The 25,843-nt window shown below is 41.7% G+C and overlaps 2 protein-coding genes across 3 annotated transcripts; one reads left to right on the top strand and one right to left on the bottom strand.

Annotated features, from left to right (window-relative positions):
• Positions 1-413: 413 nt before the first annotated feature.
• GEMIN5 (gem nuclear organelle associated protein 5) lies at positions 414-16,702 on the bottom strand. Its single transcript, XM_061343976.1, has 28 exons — positions 16,509-16,702; positions 16,181-16,335; positions 15,323-15,504; positions 14,682-14,833; positions 14,334-14,465; positions 14,016-14,148; positions 13,379-13,538; positions 12,564-12,776; positions 11,857-11,942; positions 11,276-11,370; positions 10,545-10,681; positions 9,989-10,062; positions 9,414-9,595; positions 9,186-9,325; positions 8,602-8,773; positions 8,164-8,391; positions 7,597-7,710; positions 7,134-7,262; positions 6,473-6,568; positions 6,204-6,341; positions 5,601-5,748; positions 5,380-5,499; positions 4,346-4,556; positions 3,861-4,118; positions 3,076-3,238; positions 2,254-2,821; positions 1,707-1,803; positions 414-1,017 (listed from the first exon to the last, which is right to left on the bottom strand). The coding sequence occupies exons 1-28, from the start codon at positions 16,672-16,674 to the stop codon at positions 862-864; spliced, it is 4,605 nt and encodes a 1,534-aa protein (XP_061199960.1). The 5' UTR covers positions 16,675-16,702; the 3' UTR covers positions 414-861.
• A 5-nt stretch (positions 16,703-16,707) lies between these two features.
• Positions 16,708-24,015, top strand: MRPL22 (mitochondrial ribosomal protein L22). Of its 2 annotated transcripts, XM_061343990.1 has the most exons (7): positions 16,708-16,800; positions 16,889-16,934; positions 18,570-18,708; positions 20,526-20,591; positions 21,097-21,174; positions 22,001-22,070; positions 23,237-24,015. In XM_061343990.1, exons 1-7 carry the CDS (start codon positions 16,773-16,775, stop codon positions 23,446-23,448), a joined length of 639 nt encoding a protein of 212 aa, XP_061199974.1. In that variant the 5' UTR covers positions 16,708-16,772; the 3' UTR covers positions 23,449-24,015. The 2 variants fall into 2 exon arrangements, with proteins under 2 accessions (XP_061199974.1, XP_061199975.1); XM_061343991.1 differs by lacking the exon at positions 16,708-16,800 and having other exon boundaries at positions 16,931-17,039.
• Positions 24,016-25,843: the final 1,828 nt, after the last annotated feature.

Here is a 25,843-nt window from a genome sequence, read left to right as displayed (position 1 = left end):
AAAAGTGGCTGAAATGTTGAATGGGCAAGACCCTGTAATCTAGGGTTGGTTCTGGCACTTCTAAAACAGCATCTTTTCTAGAGTACTTGATATAGTACCTTAAATTTACCACTGCTGGAGCAGAAAAGAGTTTGTTCAGCCATGGGAGTTACCAAAAGCAGGGACTTTTCTTGACCTGGAAAAATCCCTTACCTTTTGCTAGTAGTGCTGGAAACAAATACAGAAGGTCTCACCCTCCCTATTATGTTGCACAGGTGGTTTCACCATGCAATACTAAATCATAGCACACTTGCCTTATCTACTAACTTTGATTTACAGAGTATGTTTAACAACAAAACCACCCCAGGCTTATTTTCAGTACATGTACCTTTGACTGATACTGATTTCTGTACATCAAATGAAATGCCCGTTCATGCTGGTAGAAGACTTTATTGAAAGGAGGGAAGATAAACTCACAATACTTTTAAGAACAATACTCAGGTAAGGGAGAGTTTGCTTACAGAAACCATTGTTTTTCTTCAGGGTAGCTCCTATTCCTTCTCTGCTGAAAAACAAATATAGCTGCTCCAAACTGTTTCTCTTGCATGGCAGTAGTAAGAGCTTTCATTAGCATAACTTCCATCAAATAAAAAAGACTATACAAAACTCCTGTATACAGTTCAAGCCCACAACCTACTGCCTTGCAATTTGCTAACACAGTTTCCTTAAGGAGTAGTAGTTGACTGCAAGTGAGTCTGTATACACCTGATTTATTGTGGTTTTATCCAAAATTACCCCAGCCATTCAAACAAGCCTTCACTTGAAGAAAGAAGAGCCGTGGTAGCGTATGTAGCTCAAGGGAGACAGTGTGGTCTCAAGATATCACATCAAGAACCTCCTGCCACCCTTCCTATAGGCACCAGCACTGCCGTGTTTCTGAAGGAGATCCAGAGCCTGTTCCAACAGCTTAGGAGGACACTGTGACCCAATGTGAAGGAACACAAGGCAGCACTCCAGCACATCCGGGAATGGGAAGATCTGCAAGATAACAAACACGAGGTGATGTCTTTCAATTATAATTGTTCAGCTATAACATACCTGAGGCAGCAGCTCTCCAAAGACACTGCTCTGCAGTATCTTTTGAACAGATAGTCATGAACTGAATGTACTTTTGACTCTTCTTCCAGTGCATGAGCATTACCTGTAACCAGGTTTGCCCCCTTTTGCACAATCATCATGATTACCTTTACTTATATTATAGACTAAAGAACAGAGGGGATGAGACAACCTAGGCAACACTGTTTTCAAACATGTCGTGTAGTTTTTATAGTTCCTAAAGGCCATTTTATACCTTAAATTTCTGATCTCACTGTTTATCACAATGATTTTGCTTACATAATTAATTCTAAGTATCAAGGGATTACTTTTAAAATGCATGGGAGAGATTCATTCAGAATACCTTTCCAACACAAACCACTCTGTGAATATCCCATTAAGTTTTTCCATGCAGGATCTTCACTGATACTTCCCAACTGTATGGAGAAACTCATGCTTTAAAGAAAGTTATCACCCTGATGCTATGTGTCAATTCTCTCTCAAAACTGCCACAGGATCAGAAAGAAAGTCACTGTTCATTACTTTCTGTATGAAAGGGATTCTACGAGGAGGCTGCCCTTACAAAAAGACTGTTTTTTTCCAGAACCACAACGCCTCTTCTGAAAACTTACCTTCAAATTGTCTGGAAATTCTGCTAGTTTCTCCTTTGCTTTCAGAAGTTGCTTTGTGAGCTCAGGGAGTGTAACTGGTTGCTTTACTTCATCCTTACTGTCAAGAGAAGAGCAGGTGCTGTGAGCAACTGGTTTGCTTAACTGACCACATCGCCTCTCCTTGTACAGCAAGCACAGGAGAGCTGGACAAGTGTAACATGCTCTAGCTCATTTTTGCCAAAGTCCTAAGTAACTGTTCAGCAAAGAGACAGACCTCTTAGACCACACTTGTCCTTTTCATTATCCCTCCCCTTTTCAGGCTGCCCTATTTATTCACTGTAACAACAGACCCTGTGTATCATGGAATTCTCCAGCTGCAGTAAGTGAATGCACATGGTGGCTGAGCCCCAGGAAAATGCAAGACTTCTGAAGTGTTGAAAGCTGTATGTTGAAGTATCCCTGGGTGATGATCTTGAGATTAGAGGCAATCTGGAGTAAGCAAGAAATCTGCACAAACACACACAAACAGCAAAACTTTCAATCCATTCATTCATGTTCTGAAGCTTACCCATTCAGCTGGCTGCTGTCACAGTGTGGTTTGTCTGATTCAGTCTCTGAACTTTGCTCCAAGTTACTTTCCTGGGTGCTTCCAGTTGTGTTTTCGTGGAGGTTATTCCTCTCCTGCTGATGCTGACGGATCATATCAGCTAAAATCTGCTGGACCTCAGCTATATCTCTCTGGGTGTTCTGTAAAGCAGCAATCTCTTCTACAAGAAGCACTTTGCAGCCACTCAGTTCTGACTGTCTGTCTACTAAATCAACCGAGGTAGTTCTTGAGTCACTTTCTGCCTCACTTCTCTGAACAGCTGTATGGCAGCAAGTTTCATCCATCTCACTTTGATCAGGAGTTTCTTCAGAGGAGGACTGACCTGAAATGTAACTCTTCTCAAGACCTGTTTGCTCACTGGGACACAGCACAGGACCTAAACCAGCCTTTTGTGAGGCAAGGGAGTTTTTGGGTGGGTTCCACCACAGGTCATACAGCAGTCCGTAAGCCACAAAGCCCTCTAAACTTCTGCAAGCATCCATGCTCTGAGGATGTGTGCTGTCCAGTTTGTGTCTCAAGTTATCACAACCTAGTACCGAAAAACACCAAAAAACAAGGATTACAAATAGTTTCTACAACTTTCTGAAGAAAAAGAGACTTGGTAAATTAACAGCTATCCCAGAGATCCAAACCAGAGATTTACTCAGATGCTGGTGGAGTGGTGCAGGAAAGCAAGGAAGCAAACGCTTCTTGCTCCTTCCAAGCATTATTATGCCTAATGGACACTTACAGGGAAGATCCTCCTGTCTGTCAGTGCCAAGAGATACACAAGAAGAGCCTCACCTTCAGGAAGGATGATCCTGCAAATCTCCTGCATCAGAGTGAAATTACCAGCATCGTAACTGCGGGTCACGGCTCCAAGAATACTCTTCACTGCCTCATGCCAAGTAGCGCTCCGATAGCTCAGGGCTGCAAGGCTCAAGTCGTGGGAGATATGGAAAAGCACCTACAGGAAGCACCAGGGAGCATGATGGAATACTATAAAGTATGAACATTGAGGACGAGCAAAGAAACACAGCACTTAACCAAAAGCAATCTTAGCAACAGTACAATTTACATAGTCGTCTTCACATAGGTGATAGAGCACTTCAACATTACTTACAATGGTAAACTCAGCAGCTGTGCTTACCTGTGTCCTACTAAACAGATGAGAGATGGGAGCACATCAAAGGTCAATGACAAGAGCTGCAGGAGCACCAGACAATGAATAGACCTTCTGAACTCCACAGTGTTTTAACAACAAGCAGCCCTGACTCCAACAGCTCGACACAAAGCCCTTAATCAGTGCTGAGCCCACTCAGCTCTGCCAGTCACAGCCAACACATCTCAGTGCTCATCACTGACACCATCTGTCAGTTCTTACCCTGCACGGAAACAAATGCAGACAAACTGGTGGCTATGCAAGCTGTCCCAGCTGCCTATAATCTATTTCTCCCACACTATAGCCTCATTCTGAGGCAGGGTGCCAACACCAGCCCCTAGGAATGGCTGGCACAGCACCATGGGCTGTGTTTTCCTGCATATGCCATAGTAAAGCTTAGTGTGCATATGGATCTAAATCCATTTACCTGCTTTGGGTGTGTATTGCTGGTAGAAGGAGGATGCTCAACACTGCGCAGCTGCTCCCATGCACATGTGGCTTGTTCAGTAGTGTCCATGCCCAGTACATTCTGCCACACTTCTATCACCATGTCCAAAAATGAGGCCTCTCTGTTGAGCTCCCAGCTGTGGTAGCAGGGAGGCACGGGGCTCTTTCGGTTGCAGGGATTTCTTTCACTAAGGCACTTGCAAAGCAGTTCATTAAGGCAGAAAACAAGTCTCTGTCCCTTTAACAAGGAAGAAAAATCAATCAATCAAGAGCACTGAGCTGCTGCCCAAAGAAAAGCAACCCCTTATTGATCACAGCAGATAGACAAATGTGGGAACATCATGGCTAGCAGCAGCTTGGTGATATATTGTTACCCCACCATGGGCCCTTTGCCTCTGCAGAGGTACATGTTAATATGAAGAGAGACAACACTAAAGAAAGCTGAGATGAAACTACCAAACTCACAAATAGAGTTTTATGTTGCTGAAGGACTTCCTGAGCTCCCACCCAGTTCCTGGATAGCAGCAGGTCCTGGGCACATCTGAAAGACAAAGTTGCTGACAACTCTTCCTCTCCAGATATCAGTGCAAGCTCAGCAGCAGTTTTAAGGGATGTCACATCCCCCTTTTTTGCCAGCACCGTAACTGCATCATAGGGTGAGGAAGCCCCCAAATAACTGAAAAGAGAGAAAGGCAAGTCAACTTGGTTAGTACTGAAATACTGGTTTTGAGTTGTATTGCTGCACATACAATTGGAGATAAACCTGTATTTTCCATGGGTTCTCAGAGCTGTCATCGTTTTGCCTTACCAAAGTTTACAACAGATGTACGGTGCCTGATCTGCTGCAAAGCTACAAAGGGGAAGTCACGCAGCCTAATAAACTGGACTGAAACCCCTGGTGGTGTGCACACCTTGGATAAGGAATATATAGACTGAAGAGAGAATACTACAGTAGTTTATCCTTAATGCATTGCTCTGGATTTCAGCTGAATACTTTCACAAGCATGAACACAAGCACACAAGCAAGAACTGGAATTAGCATCAAGCAACAGCCATTATTCCAAGCCAAAGTATTGCAAGCAGCGTTAGTGATTTTGGTAGTCGCAAATTTGAAGCAATCTGACTGGAGGAGTATGACCCAGTGATCAGGATGCAAGTCCTACACTGCACATTTTCAGTGGAAAAATTGGGAACATTCCATAGTCTCTTCATAGACATCCTACTCTTAAGTCTTGCTAGACTCTTTTTCAGAGACTTCCAGTAATGCCTATGGAAGGAGCTGGCTCTCCTGTAGTACAGCATTTGGACCTTCTGCTCTGAACTGCCCTCTGGAGCTTCCATCCCACCTATGTTAGAGGGAATTCAAGGGAGATGAGGCTCAGAAACCACCTCAGACAAGTAGCAACCAGAGCAGTTGACAGATTTCAGCTACTACAAACCAAGAACCGTCTTCGTTTCAGGCATGGAACCAATTCTGTCTTCTTCCCAGTCCCACTCACCATTTGGCAGCCATAGCATAATGACCATCCTTTTCTAATACCGCTGCCCAGCTTGTGTAGAGATCCTTCAGAATTGGATCTTCTGGACGCAACCTGGCCTTAGCAATTGCAATTGCTTCCCTAATGCACATAAGAGAAGCAAGATAGGGAAGTTAATAGTGTACAAAAAGTGAACCCAAATATCAAATATAACCCATTAGAAAACATAAATATACAGCAACCTGTAAAACTGGTTCACTCTCAGGAGGTCAATGGCCTCATACACTTTATGGATGGAGAGGAGATGGGAGGCAGCCTTCACATACTGCTCCTGAAAACACAGCTGCTTTGCAAAGGCTTCTACTGTCCAAACCCAGGCCTGATACCCAACTGCAAAAGAGAAGGCAAAGTTTTAAAACTGGAAGAACTCCTGCGGGATGACATCATATACCTCTTTTCTGCCTCAGGCTGGTTTCTTAACCAACTGTAGGGCCTCACTAACAGTAAAATATGTTTAAAGCACATTTAAAACATCCTTCCAGGCAGCTGGAAGGACCACAACATATTACAAAGTACCAACTTTATGCTTGGAAGTAAGAACCTGCTCCTTCAAGAAGTCCCAAAGGAAGCTACTCTGTTTCCTGCTATCCCAACCTGTGGGTACCTATGGAAATATTCAGGTCTCAGTCATAAACAGGATGTGTTTTGTGTTTGATTTTTGTTATCAGGCAGTTAAAGAAGCAACTTCCAGTCTGGAACAATCACGAGTTTCCAACCCTGAACAATCAGAAGGCTTCTCTTGGCAGCTAATTCCACTTGCTTATGTGTTACAAGACCAAACATACCCACGGGTGAGATGGCCACCAGCTGGTCTGTCAGCTCTCCCCTCTCAGCAGCTGCCTGGAGGACACCCTTCATATCTCCCTTCCACAACATGAGCTGCTGAAAGAGATCTGGATGTCCATTCTCCAAGTGATGTTTTCCTGTTGGAAGCAAACACACTTCCTATCAGCTGGAATGCAATAGCATTATTCAGGCATTTTTCCCAATTTGTTTTCTCCTGGAATATGTTACAATGGATGTATTGTCAAAGTGGATTCATTATTCCTCTTACCTTCCACATCAATCATTTTGTGCAGAGAAGCCCTGTCTGTGAACAGTCCCAAGTGGATGCGATCCTTGAGGTCAGGGGACACATCTTCATTATGATCTAAACCAGGTAAGGAGAATGAATATTGAAGATTTGGTACAACACTGGGAACTGGGACCTGCCATGTCACTCTACTACTACATTGCACTCAACTGGTGGCAAATACTTTAGTCTTCTATGTTCTGTCAGATCAGCACCTAGAACTTACTTCTAAGTTTGATCAGGACCATATACATGCAGAGCATTTATTCTAAATGAAGCACAGCATATCTCTTTGCATGTTCTAAGGAGCAATACTGTGAGAATACTAACATCTTCTTCATGGTTTATTTTCTCCTGCTCATATTATGCCTCTGCAGGTGAAAATACTTTGCACATGAACAGAGAATTCTACTCTATCTCCACAGATCAAAGCCTGGCTGTATCCTACTCAAAACCTGGCTGGAGTGGCTACAGAGTGCTGGAACACTATAGAAGTCAGGTAAGAGACCACAACTAGTCACACACTTAGATAAAGGGAAGGATTTTAGAAAGATGATGCTTACTGGTCAAAGTGAAGTCCTTGGACATGTGCTTCTGAATACTTTTGAGCCCCTATCCAAGTATTTTAGCTTTAGACTGATACCTTTGGTTTTCAGACATGCAGCCAGCCTCAAGCAGTCCTGATGCATTTCGTCTTTTGATCTGTGGTCCAGGAATGTGCTGAAGGGTAGAATAGAACGAGGCTTCCTCTTCTTCAGAGAGGCATCAGGAGCTGAAAAATCAGACATTTTACTTGCTGCTGCAGAGCTACAAGTCCCCTACAGCAGAGCTCTCCAGTTCAGGGTATTCCAAACCCCCTCTTCCTCACACAGGAAAACAAAAACCAGATGCCAAGTGCCACATGCACCTCTACTACAACTTCTGAATACTGATCACTTGGCATAGTTTTCTGCCCATCTTGTCTGGAATGAAACTAGCAAACAAAAGGCAGCATCTAAGCCCACACTGAACAGCTGACAATCTGGGCAGGTAAAAGCAGCAGCAACTTAAGTGCTCTGAGAGTGCCTGGAATGAGGACCTTGATGCAGGACCTGAAACATACTAACTTGCTTTCTCTTTAGGTGGATCCTTCTTCACAGGAATGGCTTTCTGGGTCACATAAGTCTTTGGCAAGTGGAGTGCTGAATAATCATATGCAGAGGAAGACGTATCCTTGGACACTGTGGAGGTTAAGTGATAAAAAAGGGAAACACAATTCATGGAAAAGCCCATAGCAGAACACTTAGATATATTCACATCCTGTTACATGGATTCTGAAATATGCAGAAAGCAAGCTTTGCTTTGCCATGGCACTGAACAGCTTTTTAGGGCAAGCAAGTATTAAGAAAACATTACAGAGCTGTCAGAAAGCTGAACAAGGTGTCAACACACACCAACAAAGGTCCACCAGTATTTTAAGATTTATGACCAGAAGGCAACACTGATCAATAATTATGTTGTTTCAGCCCAAACTAGTTTAGAAAATGATGAAATACATTCCAGGACGACATTTCCTTCACCAAGACTATTTCAATAGGTATTATGAGAAAATCTCCATGCAAATATTGAACTTGAGGATGATCTGAGCACTGAACAGTCTGGGAACCACTGAGCTAAGATGATCTGATCATTACCAGTTGTGGAGACTTTATCAGGCAACTCTGCCCTCTGAGCTTCTTTCTCTTCTTCATGGTCCGACACTCCATTTTCCTCTGGCAACATTTCCCTTGCGCTTTCATCTCCATTCATGGCATCACTTGGATCCTGCTTGCCTGGGCTCTTTCCTATAGGTTTTTTCTTCTTCTTGGCTTTGATTTTTGGTTGCATACTTCTTTTCTTCTCCAATTCTATACTCTTTTTGCCTGTAAAAGGTTGCAAAAGTTACCTGGGTATTATCTGTAGAGATCAACAATTAGTTTCCACGTATGGATACAAGTTAATTTAAACCTAGACACAGTTTATTCTTTGGAATTCAGCATTGGAGTTTATCATATCACATCAATATGGCAACCCTCTATTTCCCAGTTCCAACATGATGTTCAGGAAAGGATCTGATATTTGAATATACTCACCTTGAGGAGGCCGTGTGTGCTCCTGCTTGGAGATGTGCCATTTATGAACAGAAAAATCGTCTGCTCCTGTATAAACAGAATCCGGATCCACTGGTGACCACTGGACACTCAGCAGCCGGCCCTGGTGCCCTCGGTAGTTGCAGAGCGGCTCTTCCTTCATAACATCCCATACCTTAGAAACAAGGAAGAAATCCAGTTACTCAAAAAGTCTCATCTTCCCTAATACTCTGCATTTTTCTCTTCAGTGATTTGCACTTGTAGGAGCTTCTATGACGGTTGAACAGGTATTTCAAATACCACTACGGAGAAAATTCAGAGCTTCCTTTGTTTGTGGAACATCTTTTTTAAGGATCTAAAGGTGCCAATATGAAAATGGTTAACAACTGAACTTACAAATCAATTTGTGAGTTGCAAAACCACACAGATACCTGCAATCAGGTATCCAGACCCAGGAGATGGTACCCAACGGTAAATATGCACTACTTCAGTCATTTATCTCACAGAAGGTTTGCTGTTTAGTCAGCTCTAAAACACTATACAATGGATGATATGAGATACATATCTAAGAGGCTGCGGAGCAATACCTGAGCAGTGCCATCATAGCAAGCAGATACCAATCTTCCCTCATGGTGGGGGCTCCAAGAGAGACTTGTGATTTTAGCTGTGTGCCCAGCCAGAGTTCGAAAAGGCTCTGCTATTGTCAGAGGACTTTCTGAACTGCTCTCTGAAACAAAAAAGAAAAGCATCAGGTACGAGCAGCAAAACACAGTAAACCAGAACAAGATGCCAAAACTTGGGATATAATCTGTTACCTATGACGCTCTTCAGATTATGCACATAAATAGTGGCATTGATCGAGCCTGAAGCTATAAGGTAACTCAGCTCTGGCTGGCTCCCATGCTCATGATGCCAACGAATAGCGTTAATCAGTTTATGATGCTGCTGGATAGTGCAGAGCAACTTCAAGTTTGGTGCCTGGAGTATTTCAATTGAGCTGAAAGTAGGAACAACAGTGTAAGAATTCCAGCAGTCACTGATAAATGGGAATTTTGTTATCCTGCGTGAGCAGAATTACAGAATATGAAAGAGAGTAACTAAATGAGTTTATTTTCTGGATTCAACTCAAACCCTCACTTAACACATCAGCAAAAGTGCATTTTAATTATGAGTGGATCCTTAAAAAGTAATTTAACATGATGATGTGGATCCTCCATGCCAAGAGCAGCTAAACCAACTAACAGCAAGGAATGCAGTATTATCACAATTCAAATACATCATCAGTGAAAGAACAGAGACAAACCAGGGCAACAAGAAGTACTTTTACTTCATGACAGAGATTCTGGTCAGATCAGCACATAAACCACCTTAACCTCTAAGTGACACATACCCATCTTCATTGCCAAGAGCCAAGAGTTTGCCATCTGGCTTCCAGCTGATCTCTGTACGCGCAGGCAGTTTGTGCTGTAGAAAGAAGACACAACTATTGCCAAAAACTCTTCAATCTCTTTCACATGCATTCAACAGGCCAAGACTGGCAACTGGATGCAGTAGCAATTATTCAGGACATTATTCAGGATATTATTTCAAGTGCTTTGAAACTGGAAAGCTCTGTATGAGCTGATTGTTTCAAACAGCCATACACAGCTTTAAAACCAGACTCTACTTCAATTTCATTTTTCTGGTTAAGAAAATGGAGTAACTGATGCTGGAAACAGATGTGCATGTTGAGATTGGGGGAAGAGACCCTTTTTCAGAGACAAACTGTTTAAATGGTTTTGAGTCAATACATGTCTGAAGTTCATCTGTTGAGAGTGTGGGTTTCAAACTTTTCATCTGTTACAGATATATCATGAGGGCAAAATCAGAAACCTACAACTACAAGGGCATAGAAACTATGATTTAGTTACCATGAATCCATAAAATCCCCTCAAAACTGTACTCACTTTGATTGAATTAGTGTCTCGGATGACTTTGTTGATATCATTTGCCTCTCCATTAAGCTTCCAGGGGTTGTGTTGAAAAACAATACCTTCTCCAGCACAACTATATAACGTTACAGAGGGCTGTTCACCTTCTCCTCCTATCCAACAGAGGAAAAAAAACCCTAAATATACCATTTTCTTCATCAGTCTTCTCAGAAGGAATCACTCCTACTATAAATCAAAACATTTTAAAAGGATATAGATATGCTTCAGTTGCCTGTGCTGAAATTGACTGAGAAATTCTCACAATTCAGTCCTCTGCTTCTACAAACAGATCTCTCCATAGCATCATCACTGCAATCATTAACACTCCCTTTAAAGTTTAGTCCTTAAATTCAAGTTGTGAAGAGCTAATGGAGTTTTGATCAGTTCAAATGGTAGCAACAGACTTCTGGAGCTAAGGAACATGTATCTGCAGGAAGCCTGTGCAGTTACTGCTCTGTAACACCCTGAAGTAAGAACAGAGGTGTGGTGCATACCTACTTCCTGAAGCTCCTGGATTTCAAACTGTAAAAGGCTGTTTGCAAAACTATTAACAGCTCCTTCAGCAGAATGTATCCTTAGCTGCTAGAAAGGATTGCTACCAAGAAAATAGGGCTCATTTTCCTATGAAGGGATGGCATACCAACTTCATGGCACCTGTGTGCTCTGCATGGATGTTCTACTTTGTCACAAGGCACTGGAAGACTCACCAGGAGACAGAGGAGGAGTTGGAGGCCCCCAGGCCAATGTGTACACGGTCTTCTTGTGGTATGTACTGGAGATCTGAGGTGGCTTATTCTTAGCACTGGGCAGGAAGATAAGGAAGCAGAGACAGATATCAGCAGAGAGGAATACAGAAATAAAATCAACATATTTCCAGTGATGAAATAAGACACCAGGTGCTTTAGCATCCTAAAGCCATGGCATAACCAAGCCTTCCTTAACATCTCCTGTAGGATGCTACCAAAATCATAACAAAATTGATCTGATGACCTTTACTTGCATGTTGCTTTTCATTCTCTGAAAATGCCTGTCTGAAGCCTTCTTTGACTGATGTTCTTGCACAGGGGTTCTCCGGTCATGCAATTTTAAGTAAAGATTACTTTAGAAGCTAACAAATAATAATGGAGAGATTAAAAGACGCACTGACAATCCAACTGTTTGACTAGTTTTAATTTAATCCTACTCTTGTCTAACAGTGAAGCTATACCTCAGAGAAGACCACAGCCCCTCTGCATGGTAACATACCAGCAGGATCTGACACTAATGAATTTGAAAGCTACTTTCTTACCTTCCGGAGAAGGTTTCAAATACGCCAACTTTTCCATCATCTGTTCCAAAAGCCAAGCAGCCTTCCTTAGTTGGATGCCAGGATAACTGCAAGCAAAACAAAAAGAGACTCAGAATGACACAAGCTACAACTACAGCCACTTGATTTGATCACTCTGCTATGAGCAAAGGCTCCCCCCTTGCAGCTATAACAGAATAAGATGAAAAGGATTAAAATCACTGAAATACTATTTGACGTTTGCATTACAAAATAGAAATGGAAACTGTGGTAGAATGGTGAGAAGACTTTTGGTGTGAGTAACTTCCATGTTTTCCTGCTGCGAGCAATTTCACCAGGCAGTAGCCTCTGGCTAACCACTGGTTAAACCCAACTGAAGACATCCATATTGGGTTTTGAGCATGTTAAACTTCCTAGCAGAGCAAGTGCAGTCATGGATAAAGAAAGGAAGGATCATGAAGGAGGACAAAAGTCAAAGAGCAGTGAAACAGCCAATGGGACTTCAGCTGATTTCACTAGATGTAATGCAAGTATCTAGGGTAGGTGAAAATTTGTTGCCAGATTCTAAAATGTATTGTGTACCAAAAGAATCAAGTAGAAAAGGAATAACTTGGCTTTATATATTGTTAGTTGGGAAGAACCTTCTTTGGAGTGAAAGAAAAAAAAATGGGAGTGAAAAGATAAAAAAGAGGAATCAAAAGGACACTTACTGCTGTAACTTTGGACTTTATGCTTTGCCAGAAGGTTTTAACATCATAAATATTGTTCATGGACAAAGTATTCCACACCCGGATCATGCTGTCTCCAACACCAATGGCAAGACAGCCCATGTCCACAGGGGAGAATGCAAGACTATAGACAAATCCCCCAAGGGAAGGCATGGTCCAGATACAATCAAGAGTTGACAGGTCCCAGCACTTCACCTGAAGAGTAAGGAAAAAGGAATGGTTAGAGAAATTGGTATGACAAGGAAAAGCAAAACATGAATGAGATAAGGGTCAAATTCAAGGTTTGACATAGTATGTGGTCTACATCCTGAGAGTTACATGTCACAGACAGGGCTGCAACAGCTAGAAGACTCTAATGGAATAGACAAAATGGCTAGATTTTAATCCTATGGTCCTCTTCTAACTTAAAAATACGAGGCACTCTCCTACGTGGAAAAGGCAGAAAGTTAAAAACCAAACAAAAACAAAACCCCTTTAGTTTATACTAAGTAGATGATTTTAAGAAGAAAAAAGACCTTTTTAAAATGAAACATTCAGGAAAAAGATTGTAAACTCCCTTACTAAATGCTTACCATTCAAGTCTAGAATGTTGTAACGATACACGCCAACATGGTAAGGGTTGAGTTTATAAACTAACAAAAATATGCACATGAACTCGGACAAATTTTAAGCAATGATGTTACAAAAAGCTGCAGTAAACCCACTTTAAGAGAAAATCTGTGGCCCTAAACGAGGTAGGCTCATTCAGTCAAACTGTATAGGTAGGGCTATTTTTATGTTAACCTTATGGTTCTTACATCTCTGTCCATTGAAATCGAAAAAAGCAGTTCTTTGTCTTGATGCTTTACAGAACTCAGATTGAACACAATCCGGGAATGATTTTGTCCTTCTGAAGATCCTAGAAGAGTCCACTTGCGTTTGCCAGACTGGGTCAAATCCCAGAGCAGCAGTTCTCCTCTGTAAGATGTAAATTCATTGTTCACTTCATTGTTCACTTCAAAATTGTAATATAGGTTAATATAATAATATAGAGACACTATATTACATGTATATATATTGCAAGTACAAGAGTAATGCAGCTTGGCACACATCCACATTGTGCAACTATAACCAGATACACACATGCAACTTTCACCCTACAAACCATATCCTTAGCTGCCACACTGAAAACTGACATCATTTCCTCCCAGTAGATAGGCAAAAGCCCAGTAAGTACTATTAGCAGACAATATTAAGTTAGATTGTCAGACAAATTATAGGACTAATAGTTTTCTAGAAGTCTGAACTCACACTTTAACTCTTGGTCTGTTTTCTCTCTAGTTACACTGGGACGGAAGAAGGGGACATCAGCATTTCCTACGTACTTCTTCCTTGAGGATCAATAAATGAATCCACAGCTATTGCTGGTACCCAGGCTCTGTGTGCCCTACTTACCCAAAACAGCTGGATACAATTTCAGTGGGATGACCAGGTGGCCAGTGAACAGTCAGCCAAATTCGCTCCTTAACAGTGGGATCAGCAGCTCCACCTCTTCTCTTTGTGGGTGGCAACTTCAAAGTCATTACACCTATGGAAGCAAGAGGGATCATTTAGACCCTCAATATCAAACATGTCAACATTCTCAGAGAGAAAAAGAAGTCACGTCAATCTGAAGTATGCTCCCCATGCTTTAAACTATTAAGTTAACCAATCAAGGCTGCATTTAGAGAGTTCTTCCACCTACTGTTATCTCACATTACCGATCTTACTCACTTCTGCCTCTAGTGCAGCTCCATATTCGTATGGTCTGGTCTTTGCTTCCTGAAGCCAGGTAACAACCTTTCTTTGTGGCTGTGTCTGGTGTCAGCTCCCCATTTGGAACTTCGCCTTCCTCTGAAGGAACAACTGAATACCATTGAAGTCATGTTATTATACTTGAAAAGTCAAACTTTATAGAAATTACCTGAAAATATACTGATTTTTAGCAGAATATACATTACTGAACTTACCCGTTGCCTTTGCTTAACAATGTATTAACTTTCTGTAAGGAATTCAATGTACTAGAAGGACATTTACACAAACTAAACCCAACTTTATAAACTATTAATCAGTTCTACATACCTGGGACCTCATCTTGCCAAGCAGATAACCTTTCTTCACCAGACACAGGGCACCAGGCCAGACAATGTATTTCATCGTCATGGCCTCTCAACCGATGCAGTACTTCTCTTTTCCTGCTGATATCAATTATAACCACCATGCCATCTTTGTAGCTAAAACCAGAGATTTAAATTAATGAAGAGATTCTTGATTCCTTTTGGAATAATACCTAAGTCAATTTTCAAGCTCTTTACTAGGATCACCATTACTGTATTACAGAGAAGCCAAATCACAAGCCACAATGGGACCAGCAGTAGCCTAACAGTCCAGGGGAGCTCCATTTAGCACTGGTCTACCTGCAGCTGCTTTTTCAAGAACCAATATATTTGGCTTAAAGAGTTTCAGCAATTCATTAGTAATACAGCTTACAGTCAAGTCTTATTAAAAAAATTACAGTTTTAAGATACTCCAGAGCAGCAAACCAAACCTGGGCCCTTACACTGTTGCAGATTTCTGTGTCTGGCAGGTCTACCAAATCTAAACATTATTTCTTGTTCTATACCAGAAAACCACTGAAAATTAACCTTACAACTGTGCAGCAAAAATTCACAATAAGGTTCTTGCAGAAGAAGAATGGAAAACAAAACTTAATGAATACTTACCCAATTGCCACCAGGTTTTCATGATGAGGAGAACAAGTGAGACAGAAAACTGTCCGAGGCTCTGGGAAGAACTGCTGGCTGTCACTTCTGTTGTACCAGTAACAAACAATGACTCCTTTTTCATCACCAGACACAATCAGATCTTTCACAAGAGGTGACCAGTGCAGCGCTGAGATCGCATTCTGAAGACAAGAGGATTGAATACATTTCAAAGCTGTTTTGCTACCATCTAACATGGAATAAGAGATAGAAAATAATCTGTAAGTACACCTCAGCATCAGCTGAGTTTGTTCTAAACGTTTTTAGTTCTTCTGGGCATTGGCCAGTGTCCTGAGTCAAGACAGCTGTTCAAATGCTGGTTCTTAGTCTCTCCTCTGTGGAACAGTAACTTGCTGAACAGATTTAAAGCAAGCTGGGTTAAGTGCAGTGAGTACACACTACAAGCACAGGCACTTACTGAGGCTTTGATGGTAACCAACAGCTTATTAAGGTGATGCAACAACAATGCTGGCCTAAGGCTACAACAAAAAGCTGGCCAGAAACATTCAATATTTTTTATTTAATTGGTTTTGAAATCATCAAATCCCAGACTGGTTTGGGTTGGAAGGGACCTTAAAGCTCGTCCAGTTCCAATCCCATGTCACGGCAGGGATACCTTCCACCAGAGCAGGTCGATCCAAGCCCTGTGTCCAACTTGGCCTTGAGCACTGCCCGGGATGGGGCAGCCACAGCTTCTCTGGTTAAATTCAACCGTGGTTACAGCGACATTACCCCACTCTGTGTACAAGACAGCACATCCCTCCCTACCCTGTGCTTTCTTCCACCTCCCCAGCCCCGCGGCCCCCGGGGACACCCCACCTGGTGCCGACTGTGTTCCACCACGGGAGCCAGCGCCTCCGTATCCCAGATTTTGACGCTCCCATCGTCGGAGCTGCTGGCGCAGAGGCTGCTCTGCCCGGGGCAGTGGCAAAACGCGAACCCGGAGATCCTTTCCGTGTGCCCGATCAGCTCTCCTGCACCGACAGAGACCGCCATCAGACCCCCGTAAGCTCCTGAGCATCCCCCCCTCTCCACGGGTCCCGCCGCCCCCCACGTGTTCGAGCGGCAGCTCCCGGCGGAAGAGCGGCCCCGTGGCGCTCGTATAAAACAGGGAGACTCAGGGCCCGGCATCCCTCTGTAACGGTACCGTAGAACGCAGGTGCGGCGCCGCCGATCTCCAGCAGGCAGACGCGGTGCCTCGCCGCGAAGCCGAAGAGGCGGCCGTCGCTGCTGGCGTCGCTGCAGCGGCTGCTGTACCAGTTGGGCGAGGCGGGCAGCACCCGCATCCCTCCGGCCGCCGCCATCGCTCCCATCTGCCCACTGCAGGGCGCTGCCGCCAAGCGCCCCTCACGCCGTCGCAAAAGAACGCGCCTCGCCGCGCGTGCGACTGCCGTAAAGCGAGGCCGGGAAAATGGCGGCGCGGTGGGCTGCAGGTGTGGGTAAGTATGAGGGGCTGGGGCAGAACGTTGGTGTCAGGAGGGTTTTACCAGCTCATTCCTCGCTTGTTCTTGTGCTGGTTCTTTTTAGGTAACGCTTGTGTGCGCGGTCTGCTGGATTGGGCACGGCCGGAGAGGTGAGTGTGGCGCTGACGTGATGCTGGAGCTGCCGGGAATAGGCCGTTCCGTGCCCCTGTGGTGGTTTTCTGCGTGCTTGTGGCATGGTGTGGTGTCTGGTGCAGGTCAGAGGAATGTAGTTCATGTTGCTTCTCTCTGCGTTCTCCCTAGTCGTTGCTTTTCTGTAGTTGCTGGTCTTTCCCCTCAATCTGGAGGAACGGCAGAGTGGTGCTGGAGAAGCATTAGTTGTTCCTGGCTGTATCCCTGACTTCAGAAGAAAGGCTGGTGTGGGCTCTCAAAGTGTAGAGATTTGGTCTTTGCTAGAGGCTGTGGGAGTCAATTGGAGTCACTGTGTCACTGAAGGAAGAATAAATAGGCGTCTGTCTCCTGTGCTTTATTGACTTGCATTTGAACAGTTACATGCTGATGCTTTACTCAGTTCTTTTAGTCTGTGTATGTCCCACTTGTTACTTATGCATGATGCTTTCTAGAAAGCTTTATTTCCTGTTCCCATTATTTACCCATCTCTAATGTGGTTTTGTTTGTTGGTTGTCACCATTTGTTTACAAGTGTTTGTGTCTTGTTCTAACGTTATGATAGTTGCTTTTCATATGAGGTTGGATTACCTTAAGGTGGAGGGAATGCACGATTCTTTAGCTTGTTAAATGTATTAATGTTCTGTTAATACTTAGAAGTTCATTAGTGATTAAGTTGTTCACGAGAAAATGATATTCATGCGCTTGTCAAATATTTCCCTGTATTAATGGATGCTAGTGTGTCTGGTGATGATAAATTATTGTCCCAATGAGTGAAAATTTTAAGTATTAAGCAACTAAATTGCTTTTGTTAAATATTTGGAGAAATACTCTGTAACATTTAAATCTGTATATTCTGCTACTCCCTACTGTTAGGATGTGAAACTTTTAAGGTGTACAACGCCCTTTTGAAACTGATCAATGTGTATACAAAGCTGTTCAAACCTTAGTCAAATTCACAGTGTCTGGTCTTGAACTCGTGTGTTTCTTGTAGTTAGGAGTGGCTGCCCTGTACTGCTTTATGTGGTCAGCAGATGGCAAAATAGAGCTTTTTCTTCTGAATCAGATGGAGCGACTGAGAACTGGAGGTTTTTGCCGTCGCTGGCTTACATTGATGTGGTTGCATTTGGAAAGTAGTTTTGATTGTCTTTCCTTTCAAATCTCAGAAGATTTATAAACTTATATTATTTCGTGGATACTCAGTCCACAGTTGAAAAATGAACTGTTTACTGCCAAAGTGTTGCAGGTAAAAGGTAAATGTGTACTGGATAGTCTTGGAAAGAAGCAAATGGTTTGTGGGAGTAATAAACCCTCTATAAGAACAAAGAGGTGACAACAGCCTTGTGTGACAGTCCTGGGACACTGAATGTGGAACCTCATGCTATGTCACTGTCACCAGACCACTGTCACGGTTTGCTTTAGGAAGCCTGAGACTTCTTACTGAATTAAAGTGTCCTTTCAATGTAAGCTATAGAGGACTTGAACAGTTTTATTTTATGAGTACTCAAATGTGTCAGTTCTCTTTGTCAGGACAGGTAAGTTCACAAGTTTCCAGATAAACTGGGTTAGGGACAAAGAGCCCTGATGTTCAGCAGCAAACACTGTGGTCTTGTCTTGCAGGTGGCTAGCAGCCAGTAGCCTTTTTCCTGTGTCATGCATCCACACATCATGCACAGCTCTGCAGAAAATTGGAAAGTGGGAGAAAAAGAACAGGATTGTTTACCCTCCACAACTGCCTGGAGAACCTCGCAGACCAGCTGTAAGGATGTCCCAGGGAATTTACTTACCTGTTTGTGTTTGGCAGCTTCTGATTAAATTGTGATTGTCTCTGAGTGACTCCACAAGACATTGATTTGATAGTTTATTCATCTATTAGTTAAGATTTTAGTTAGCTTGACACACTTATATTGTAAAAGTTAACATCAATTTGAATGTTTCTCATTTAAAAATTATATTGGAGCTTCACATTGCAAGCATATGATGCAAATTGCTGAGGCTTCACTCTATGTAGAAGTCTGCACTACAAGGAGGTAGAAGTTACCAAGGATGTGTGTTTGTAGTGACAGTAACTAGAGAGGAATGTCACTGTATTGTTGCTTCTGTGCGCAAAGATATAAATGTAACTTCCCTTGAGCAATGGAACTAGTGGTGCCTTTGATGTAGGTACAATAGAGGACGTGCTCTTTTCACTTCTTAATTTCTTTGTGTCACTGGACTTCAGAATATATAATGCATTGCTTGTTGTTGTGGTCTCCCCTTTAATTAAGCTCTTCAGATATTTTCTGTCATAGCCATTGGTCAAAGCATTCAATATGTACTGAGAGAGGTTCTAAAGTTCTATGGGAAGGGATGTTTGAATCAGATGTGGCATGTTAGTGAGGTGTTTTTCTTAGGAAACTGTTTTATATATGCTGTCACTGGGGTTGTTTCTTCAGTCTGGTGCACAATAACTTGTGTTTTACTAATCTAGAAACTGCAGCAAAGAATCTGAACATCCTTTTACTACGTGTATGCTCAGTGTAGGGTCTTCTGCTGCTGTTCAAGACAACTTTTGGTAAAGTCAGCCTACATAAGCTGGTCAGATTTTTCAATGTAGTCATAGTAGGTTGGGGTTTGATAACAGCAGGTTTATGCCTGTTTCTCCCTGTCCCTGGGAAGTACAGTTACCTGTGAACAGAAGCAAGCCTCTTAAATTGTGCTTGAAAACTGAGTGTCCTGTGTTTGATCACTGAAGGGATTAACCAGTGCTGCTTTCTTTATAGCACAACCTGGGAGAATTTTAGGTTAATTGCTCAGTATTTCCTCACTCTCAAGAACTGATATTTTGAAATTGCTTTTTTGTAATTGTTCTTCATTAAGAATTAACGTGCTGTGGCCTTGGTTAGCCAGCAAAGGAAAGTGTTTGCATCTCAAAAGGATAGAGAGTTTTTGGACATGCTTTTCTGGGCCGTGAGCATTTATCACTTCTGTGAACATGGCCTAGGACATAGAAATACTGTGCTAACTAATGCAGTGTATATGAAAATGCAGTTATCAACCAGCTCTGTTATGAAATCAGGTTTTTTACCTGTTCATAATGAATGCCACCTCTTTAAGAAAAAAACATATATATTGATGTTAAAACTTGCTAGTTTTAATCTCTGTTAGTAACAATGTTAACTGGGTCTTTGAGACAGCTATTCATGGCAGTCAGACTTGAAACCCTCTTCACTTCTGAAGAGCTATTGAAGTTCACTCTGGAATATTGTTTAGTTGCTGTTCCAGTAAGTTGACTTGACGGCAAGAATAGTATTTTTTTTAGACTGAATGGGCATGTCTGTCCTAGACTGCTTCAAAATGTGGGGAGAAGGAAATGAAGAGATGATGAGAAAAAGTTTGTGATTGTCTAGCTACTTCTCTGTTGTTTTTTTTTTTAATGCTTTCAGCTCCAAAAGTATGCCTGATTTGTGATGTTCATGGTATAATAGGAGAAGTCATATTATTCTATTCTTAGTAAGAACAGTGTAAGGCTTATATGCTTCATTCTTGTTTTCACAGCAGAATTACTGATCCTCCCACTTCTTTTTTCGCACTTAGGAAATATATCACTGTCGGAGGGAGATAAAATACAGCAAAGATAAGATGTGGTACCTAGCAAAACTGGTAAGCAAGAAGTGCTTTGTACTGTATTTGTTAAAACACCAAATTCAAGTGCTGTATTTGCCTTAACAGCCTTGTTCAGGCAGTCTAATCAGCACCTTTGTAATAGAGTCCTGGGGAAGAACATGCATCTGTGCAGGCGAGCGGCTGTGTGTAGTTTGGTTTAGCTGCTTTATCCTACTACACTCTCAAATGTGTACCCAGGATCAGGTGCAGATCATGCACTGTGGAAGCATTTTTGTGTTTGCTTCTGGTAGTAGCTGGCAAGGGAAGCTTTGAAGGATAGTAATGGACTAGTTTTCTCTTTTTAAGAAAAGATAATTAAATATCAAGATTTATTGAATACTTAGCTCAGAAATTCTGTATTTATTACATTGAAAAAATGGTAATTAAAGAAGCTCTTTTGATTTGCTTTTTATAATGGCAAAATAATTTCAATACTGTCTTCTGAATAAGAGAAGGGAAATGTTTGTAATTGTAGAAGCTAACTTTAACACTTTGATTTCAGATAAAAGGGATGTCCATTGATCAGGCTCTGGCTCAGCTGGAATTCAGTGATAAAAAGGGAGCAAAGGTGATCAAAGAGGTATGCAGTAGGATTCTTTAACATTCCTAGCTTCAAGAAAACTTAATCAGTACCCATCACCAGAAGTTTGGAGATGTTTCTGTGTTTTTCTGTTTCTATTAAGCTCGTTGGGAGCACAGTCAAACAATGCTTTTGTAGCAGTCATGTAATGTTGTGACTTAGGAATATGCCAAGGTCCCTCGTGCTGCTGGTTTAACTTGTAATAATGACAAATTACATTGGGTACCTTTCTAACAATGTTTGGTGTTAAGTTCATGGTAAACAATGCAGAATCCTTGCGCTAACAGTTCCTACATGTATGTGCTTTGGTTCTTAAAGTTGTGAGAGATGAAAGATAACCATCAGGGAAGGTTCTGTAAATGCATGAAAGCTTTCCATAGACTGTAGTTACTAGGAGTCTCAAATTACTCATTTTCTTGGCCAAAGCATTGATTTCTGGCAGTATAATGACCAAGTAGGATACTGTATTAGCTGAAAATATTGAATGGCCTAAGCTCATTTTACCCGTCGTGGAATTTGTTTCCAGTCTGATGTGTAATTAGACAAAGGTCCATGGATGGAAGGCTGACACATGCTGGTGGAAACCATCTTTTCCACCCCCTTTCCTCCCCAAAAATGTGATAAAATTGTCCTGCATCTTTTTCAGTCTGTATGCAAAGAACATATTTATTTGCAAGATGTTTGTCTTTTAACAATATAGATCTCTAAGACACTAACACAAAAAGTATTATACAAGTTTGCAATTTGTTCCATGTTATCTGGAGATAAGGAATAGCAGTGCTTAAATTCCTACTCAGCATTTCCATTTCTTTTCCTTTTGTTACAGGTTCTGTTAGAAGCACAGGAATTAGCAGTAAAAAAGCACAACGTGGAATTCAAATCAAATTTACATATAGGTACTTTTTCCCCCCCCCTGTTCTTTCAAGTGAGGTTTTGTTGCTTTAAATCAGCTGAAGTGATAGAGGATAGTTTCTAGTACACTTGGCTTTACAAAAGCATGAAAGGCACGCGTACAGAAGCTAGTGAGGTGGTTGAGCCTTCAACCATCACTTTGTTATAGTTGGTGTCTGACTGGTGTTCTTCTGACATCTGGATGCATTGTTTTTAAGCCATATTCATCTTAAAGTTGAATTTCTGCTCTCTATGTGAACAGAAAGTCCTGAAGAGGAAGATGGCTGACATGATCATGAAAGACTAGACAACAAGAAGCAAACAGTTACTACTTTTTATTGTTGCCAGTAGATGTAGATGCTGGAAGCTTTGCCCATGGCTTAGTACTACTAGATTTGCAGGATCAGAACCTAAACTTCTGTTTGAAACAATGTAAATGAATATTGACAGTAGATTTCTTTATAAAAAGGCTTTGCTCTAGATAACTACAGGGTAAGTTTGTAATAACTACAGTGCTGTCTAAAAGATGTTAGAGAAATGTTTAGTTGTAGGTGGTTTTTGTCCCAAAGGGGAGAAAAGTCCCATCTTTCCAAATATTGCATAAATGTTATTAAGCTGACCTCATAAGCTTCAAGTAACCTGGATTGGAGAGCAGATTTGATTAGAATTCTTTGGAGCTTTCCAGTCCTCTGCCATAAGAAGGTTTATCTGCTAGTGCAGGACTGGATGTGTAGATAATGAAAATACTCATGATGAATGCAATAAAGGGAGGAGGGAGAGAAATGAATTCTGTAAGACCTCTGCAGGACTTCATGAGACAAATTGCTCAAAAGCAGTGAAATTAATACCACCTTCAGAAGAGCTATATAACCCAGTCAGTGCACAGTGTGGTTTCCTTTATATTTTTCCTTTACTACACATTCATCTTTGCATGCATGCTTTCTAAATTCACATTTTTGGTGCTCCTGAAGAGAGTTAATTCAACTCACAGTTTCCTCTATAGCAGTAATCTGCTAACTGTAGAAGAAAGATGGAGGAGGGAATCCTGAGTAGAATTAACTTTTCATATGCAGCCATGAAAAATACACTGGCAAGACAGTGTTTCATTGCAGATGTGTAGTAGTTGAGTCACTGAACACTCTTCTCTCTCCCTCCTGCCGTTTTCTTTCAGCCGAATCAACGACGGGCCGAGGCCGCTATACGAAGCGGATTCGTTACCATGCCAAAGGCATGTTTGGCATCATGAAAATCGTCAGGTGCCATTACTTTGTGAAGCTGGTGGAAGGTCCCCCTCCTCCTCCAGAGCCACCAAAGACTGGGTTTGACCAAGCCAAAGAATACGTGCAGCAGCTGCGGAGTAGAACCCTTGTTCACACACTGTGACAAACTTTTGTGGCTAGCTAGGTATTTGTTTGATAATGTAATTATGTAAAAGAGTAATTAAAATAAAGCTTTAGTGATATCTTTGGTGATGCTGGAGCTGGATGATGCAAGAATGGTCATAGGTTTTTGTTCTTATTTGTTAAGCCATAAGTATGGAAAAGTCTTGGAAAAGCAGTAACAGATGTTTTCCTGAGTTAAGCGAACCAGAGCATTCAGGCTCTACCTTGGACTATCAGATCTAGAGTATACAGTGCTGTTATAAAGCTTGACAGGAGCTGTGTTTGTCCCACATTCATGCAGCTGTCTTGGTTATGTATGGTTGGGTGTTTTATTGTAAAAATCAGTGCTTGACAGTCATGTTGCAAGACCAAGACTTACACTAAAATTGCTAAAATTTGACAAAGTAGCTACAACAATGGAACAAAACAAGTAACAATAATAGTTGAGATTATCAGGCATCAGTTTATGGTTTCTTTATCTGGGCTGTCATGTTTTTTCTTAGAGTCTCTGCTGTACATCTTGGGCATTGTGTCTGGGAGTGGGGAATAAAAACCCATTTAAAGCTCAGGTTTCGTCAGTAGGTGGCAATGTTTAGTTTGTCAGAGAGGGAAGAGACAGTGAAAACTCTCTGTTCAAACTTTTTATTCTGACCATGGCGTTAACAGTCTGATAGGCGTGTGGGGTTCAGGTTGTTCTCTGGAAACTCGGTGTGGGCAACAGGCACGGTATGGAGAAAAGCTTGTCTTGCTGAAAAGTGAACTAATGGTTCTGCTTTGGAAACAAATTGCTTTTGTAACGTTCAGGCAAGTAAGATGCTTGATGGATTTAATATGGAATGGCTTGTTGAATATACAAATCCAGACTCTGAGAACAATTCCATTTTTATCATTACTCTTTGAAGAGAAAAAGGCTGAGGTCATTAGGGGGGAATCTCATTTCACTCAGTCACATTTTCAGCTGGGATGGCCAGAGATCATCAGGATAAAAACATCAGCATAAAATGACATCAGCATAAAAAGAATGAGTAGCTGCTTGTTTATGTAAATGTCTGATATTTAGACCTTACTTTTCCATTCTGGGAACATAGAATGTCAGATAAATTGCTTAAATTTGGGTCTTTTTACCACACCAACCAGTGGTAGCTTTTCTTACAGGTATTTGAGCAGTACTTGAATGATGACAAAGGGACAGTTCCTGTAAGGAGACAAATTATCTTTGTGTCTTAATGAAGGTGGTATACAGCTGTTTCTTTTGGCTACCAGAGAAAAGGTCTCATGATGTTAAAGAGTGATTGTGAAGTTACACAAGCAGTACATGCATAGCTCGGGATTGTTAATGGCTGCTTGCTTGCAGTCTGGTTTTCTGCAGTGCATTTCCAGACGCATTACCTCCTTTAAACCTCCAATTTAGTAACTTATTTCTGAAAGGTATGTTCCTGATAAAACTATCTCTGCAGTCCCTGATGGGGGACTGAAGAACTGTTTCTGTTGTGCTGTGATAAACAGCTCTGCTTTGCTCTGCCAGCTGCTGTTAAACTCTTTTGTCATACTGAATCTCTTACAAGTTGTAGCAAACTTTAATGACTTAATCTTTTTTTGGAGTCAGTGATCTGGGAGAAGACTAAGGAATTACAAAATAAGCCAAGCTTAATAAGCACTTGTCATCTAAGCATGTAAAATCTGGCTTCTAGATATTTTATTCCAGGGCCTGTTTCTCCTGCATGCTCTATATTTTGCTTTGATCCCTTCTGGACCTCCAAGACAAGGTTGTGTCCTTATAGATATCATCACTACAGTTATGAATCTGCAGGTGGGGAGAGAAGTGAGAATGTCACCGATGTCTTTCCTAGCTTGTTTGTTATGCAGCAAGTGGCCCTGATGCTCCTTTAGATAAACAGACCTTGCTTTTAAAATTTTCAGTCAAAAAGCAAGGTTCTTGCTTTTCATTCTTGTTTTCTTTCTCAAAATACTACGTGGGAAGACTGTGACATGCTTTTCAATATTCCTCTTACTCCTTAGTACCCCTTTCTGCCGCCTTAAGCATCACCTATCATGGATTCTTATGGTGCTGGCCAAGGAAGCTCCATGGTCATGTCAGTAACATACAAAGATGGGAGACTTGGTGAGATGAAGGGCTTCAGCTGGCTTATTCTGCCTGGCACTGGTGTCTGAAGTGATTTCTGTGATAGAAGCATCAAAACATTGCTATAAAAACCTGTCTGAACCTTTATAAAATTCAGTAAGATCTAGAGATAAAACTTTATACTGTCAAGTTCTATATATAAATAAAATCGGGGGGGATTGGTTCTACCATGCTTTCTTGCCAAGTGACACATCTACACTTCAGTTCAGTATTTGATACGGATTCAGACCGAAAATGCCATGCTAACTTCAAC

This window comes from Neopsephotus bourkii, unplaced genomic scaffold, assembly GCF_033783945.1.
Source record: "Neopsephotus bourkii isolate Nb327-2 ecotype Australia unplaced genomic scaffold, CSIRO-AGI_Nbou_v1 NB_1846, whole genome shotgun sequence".
In the NCBI taxonomy this organism is placed as follows: Eukaryota; Metazoa; Chordata; class Aves; order Psittaciformes; family Psittacidae; genus Neopsephotus; species Neopsephotus bourkii.
The sequence above is the reverse complement of the archived record's forward strand: the minus strand, read 5'-3'. Positions and strand labels throughout refer to the sequence as shown.

What these genes read in the sequence shown, in the direction of transcription:
- GEMIN5 (XM_061343976.1), bottom strand. Translation starts at nt 16,674, where the DNA reads ATGGGAGCGATGGCGGCGGCCGGAGGGATGCGGGTGCTGCCCGCCTCG. An exon ending in GCTATGATGGCACTGCTCAG is followed by an intron (nt 8,774 to 9,185) that starts GTATTGCTCCGC and finishes CTTGTTTCTAAG; the next exon opens with GTATGGGATGTTATGAAGGA. An exon ending in GCAATACACACCCAAAGCAG is followed by an intron (nt 3,239 to 3,860) that starts GTAAATGGATTT and finishes TGCTTCCTGTAG; the next exon opens with GTGCTTTTCCATATCTCCCA.
- MRPL22 (XM_061343990.1), top strand. Translation starts at nt 16,773, where the DNA reads ATGGCGGCGCGGTGGGCTGCAGGTGTGG. An exon ending in GCGGTGGGCTGCAGGTGTGG is followed by an intron (nt 16,801 to 16,888) that starts GTAAGTATGAGG and finishes GGTTCTTTTTAG; the next exon opens with GTAACGCTTGTGTGCGCGGT. An exon ending in GATTGGGCACGGCCGGAGAG is followed by an intron (nt 16,935 to 18,569) that starts GTGAGTGTGGCG and finishes CTTGTCTTGCAG; the next exon opens with GTGGCTAGCAGCCAGTAGCC.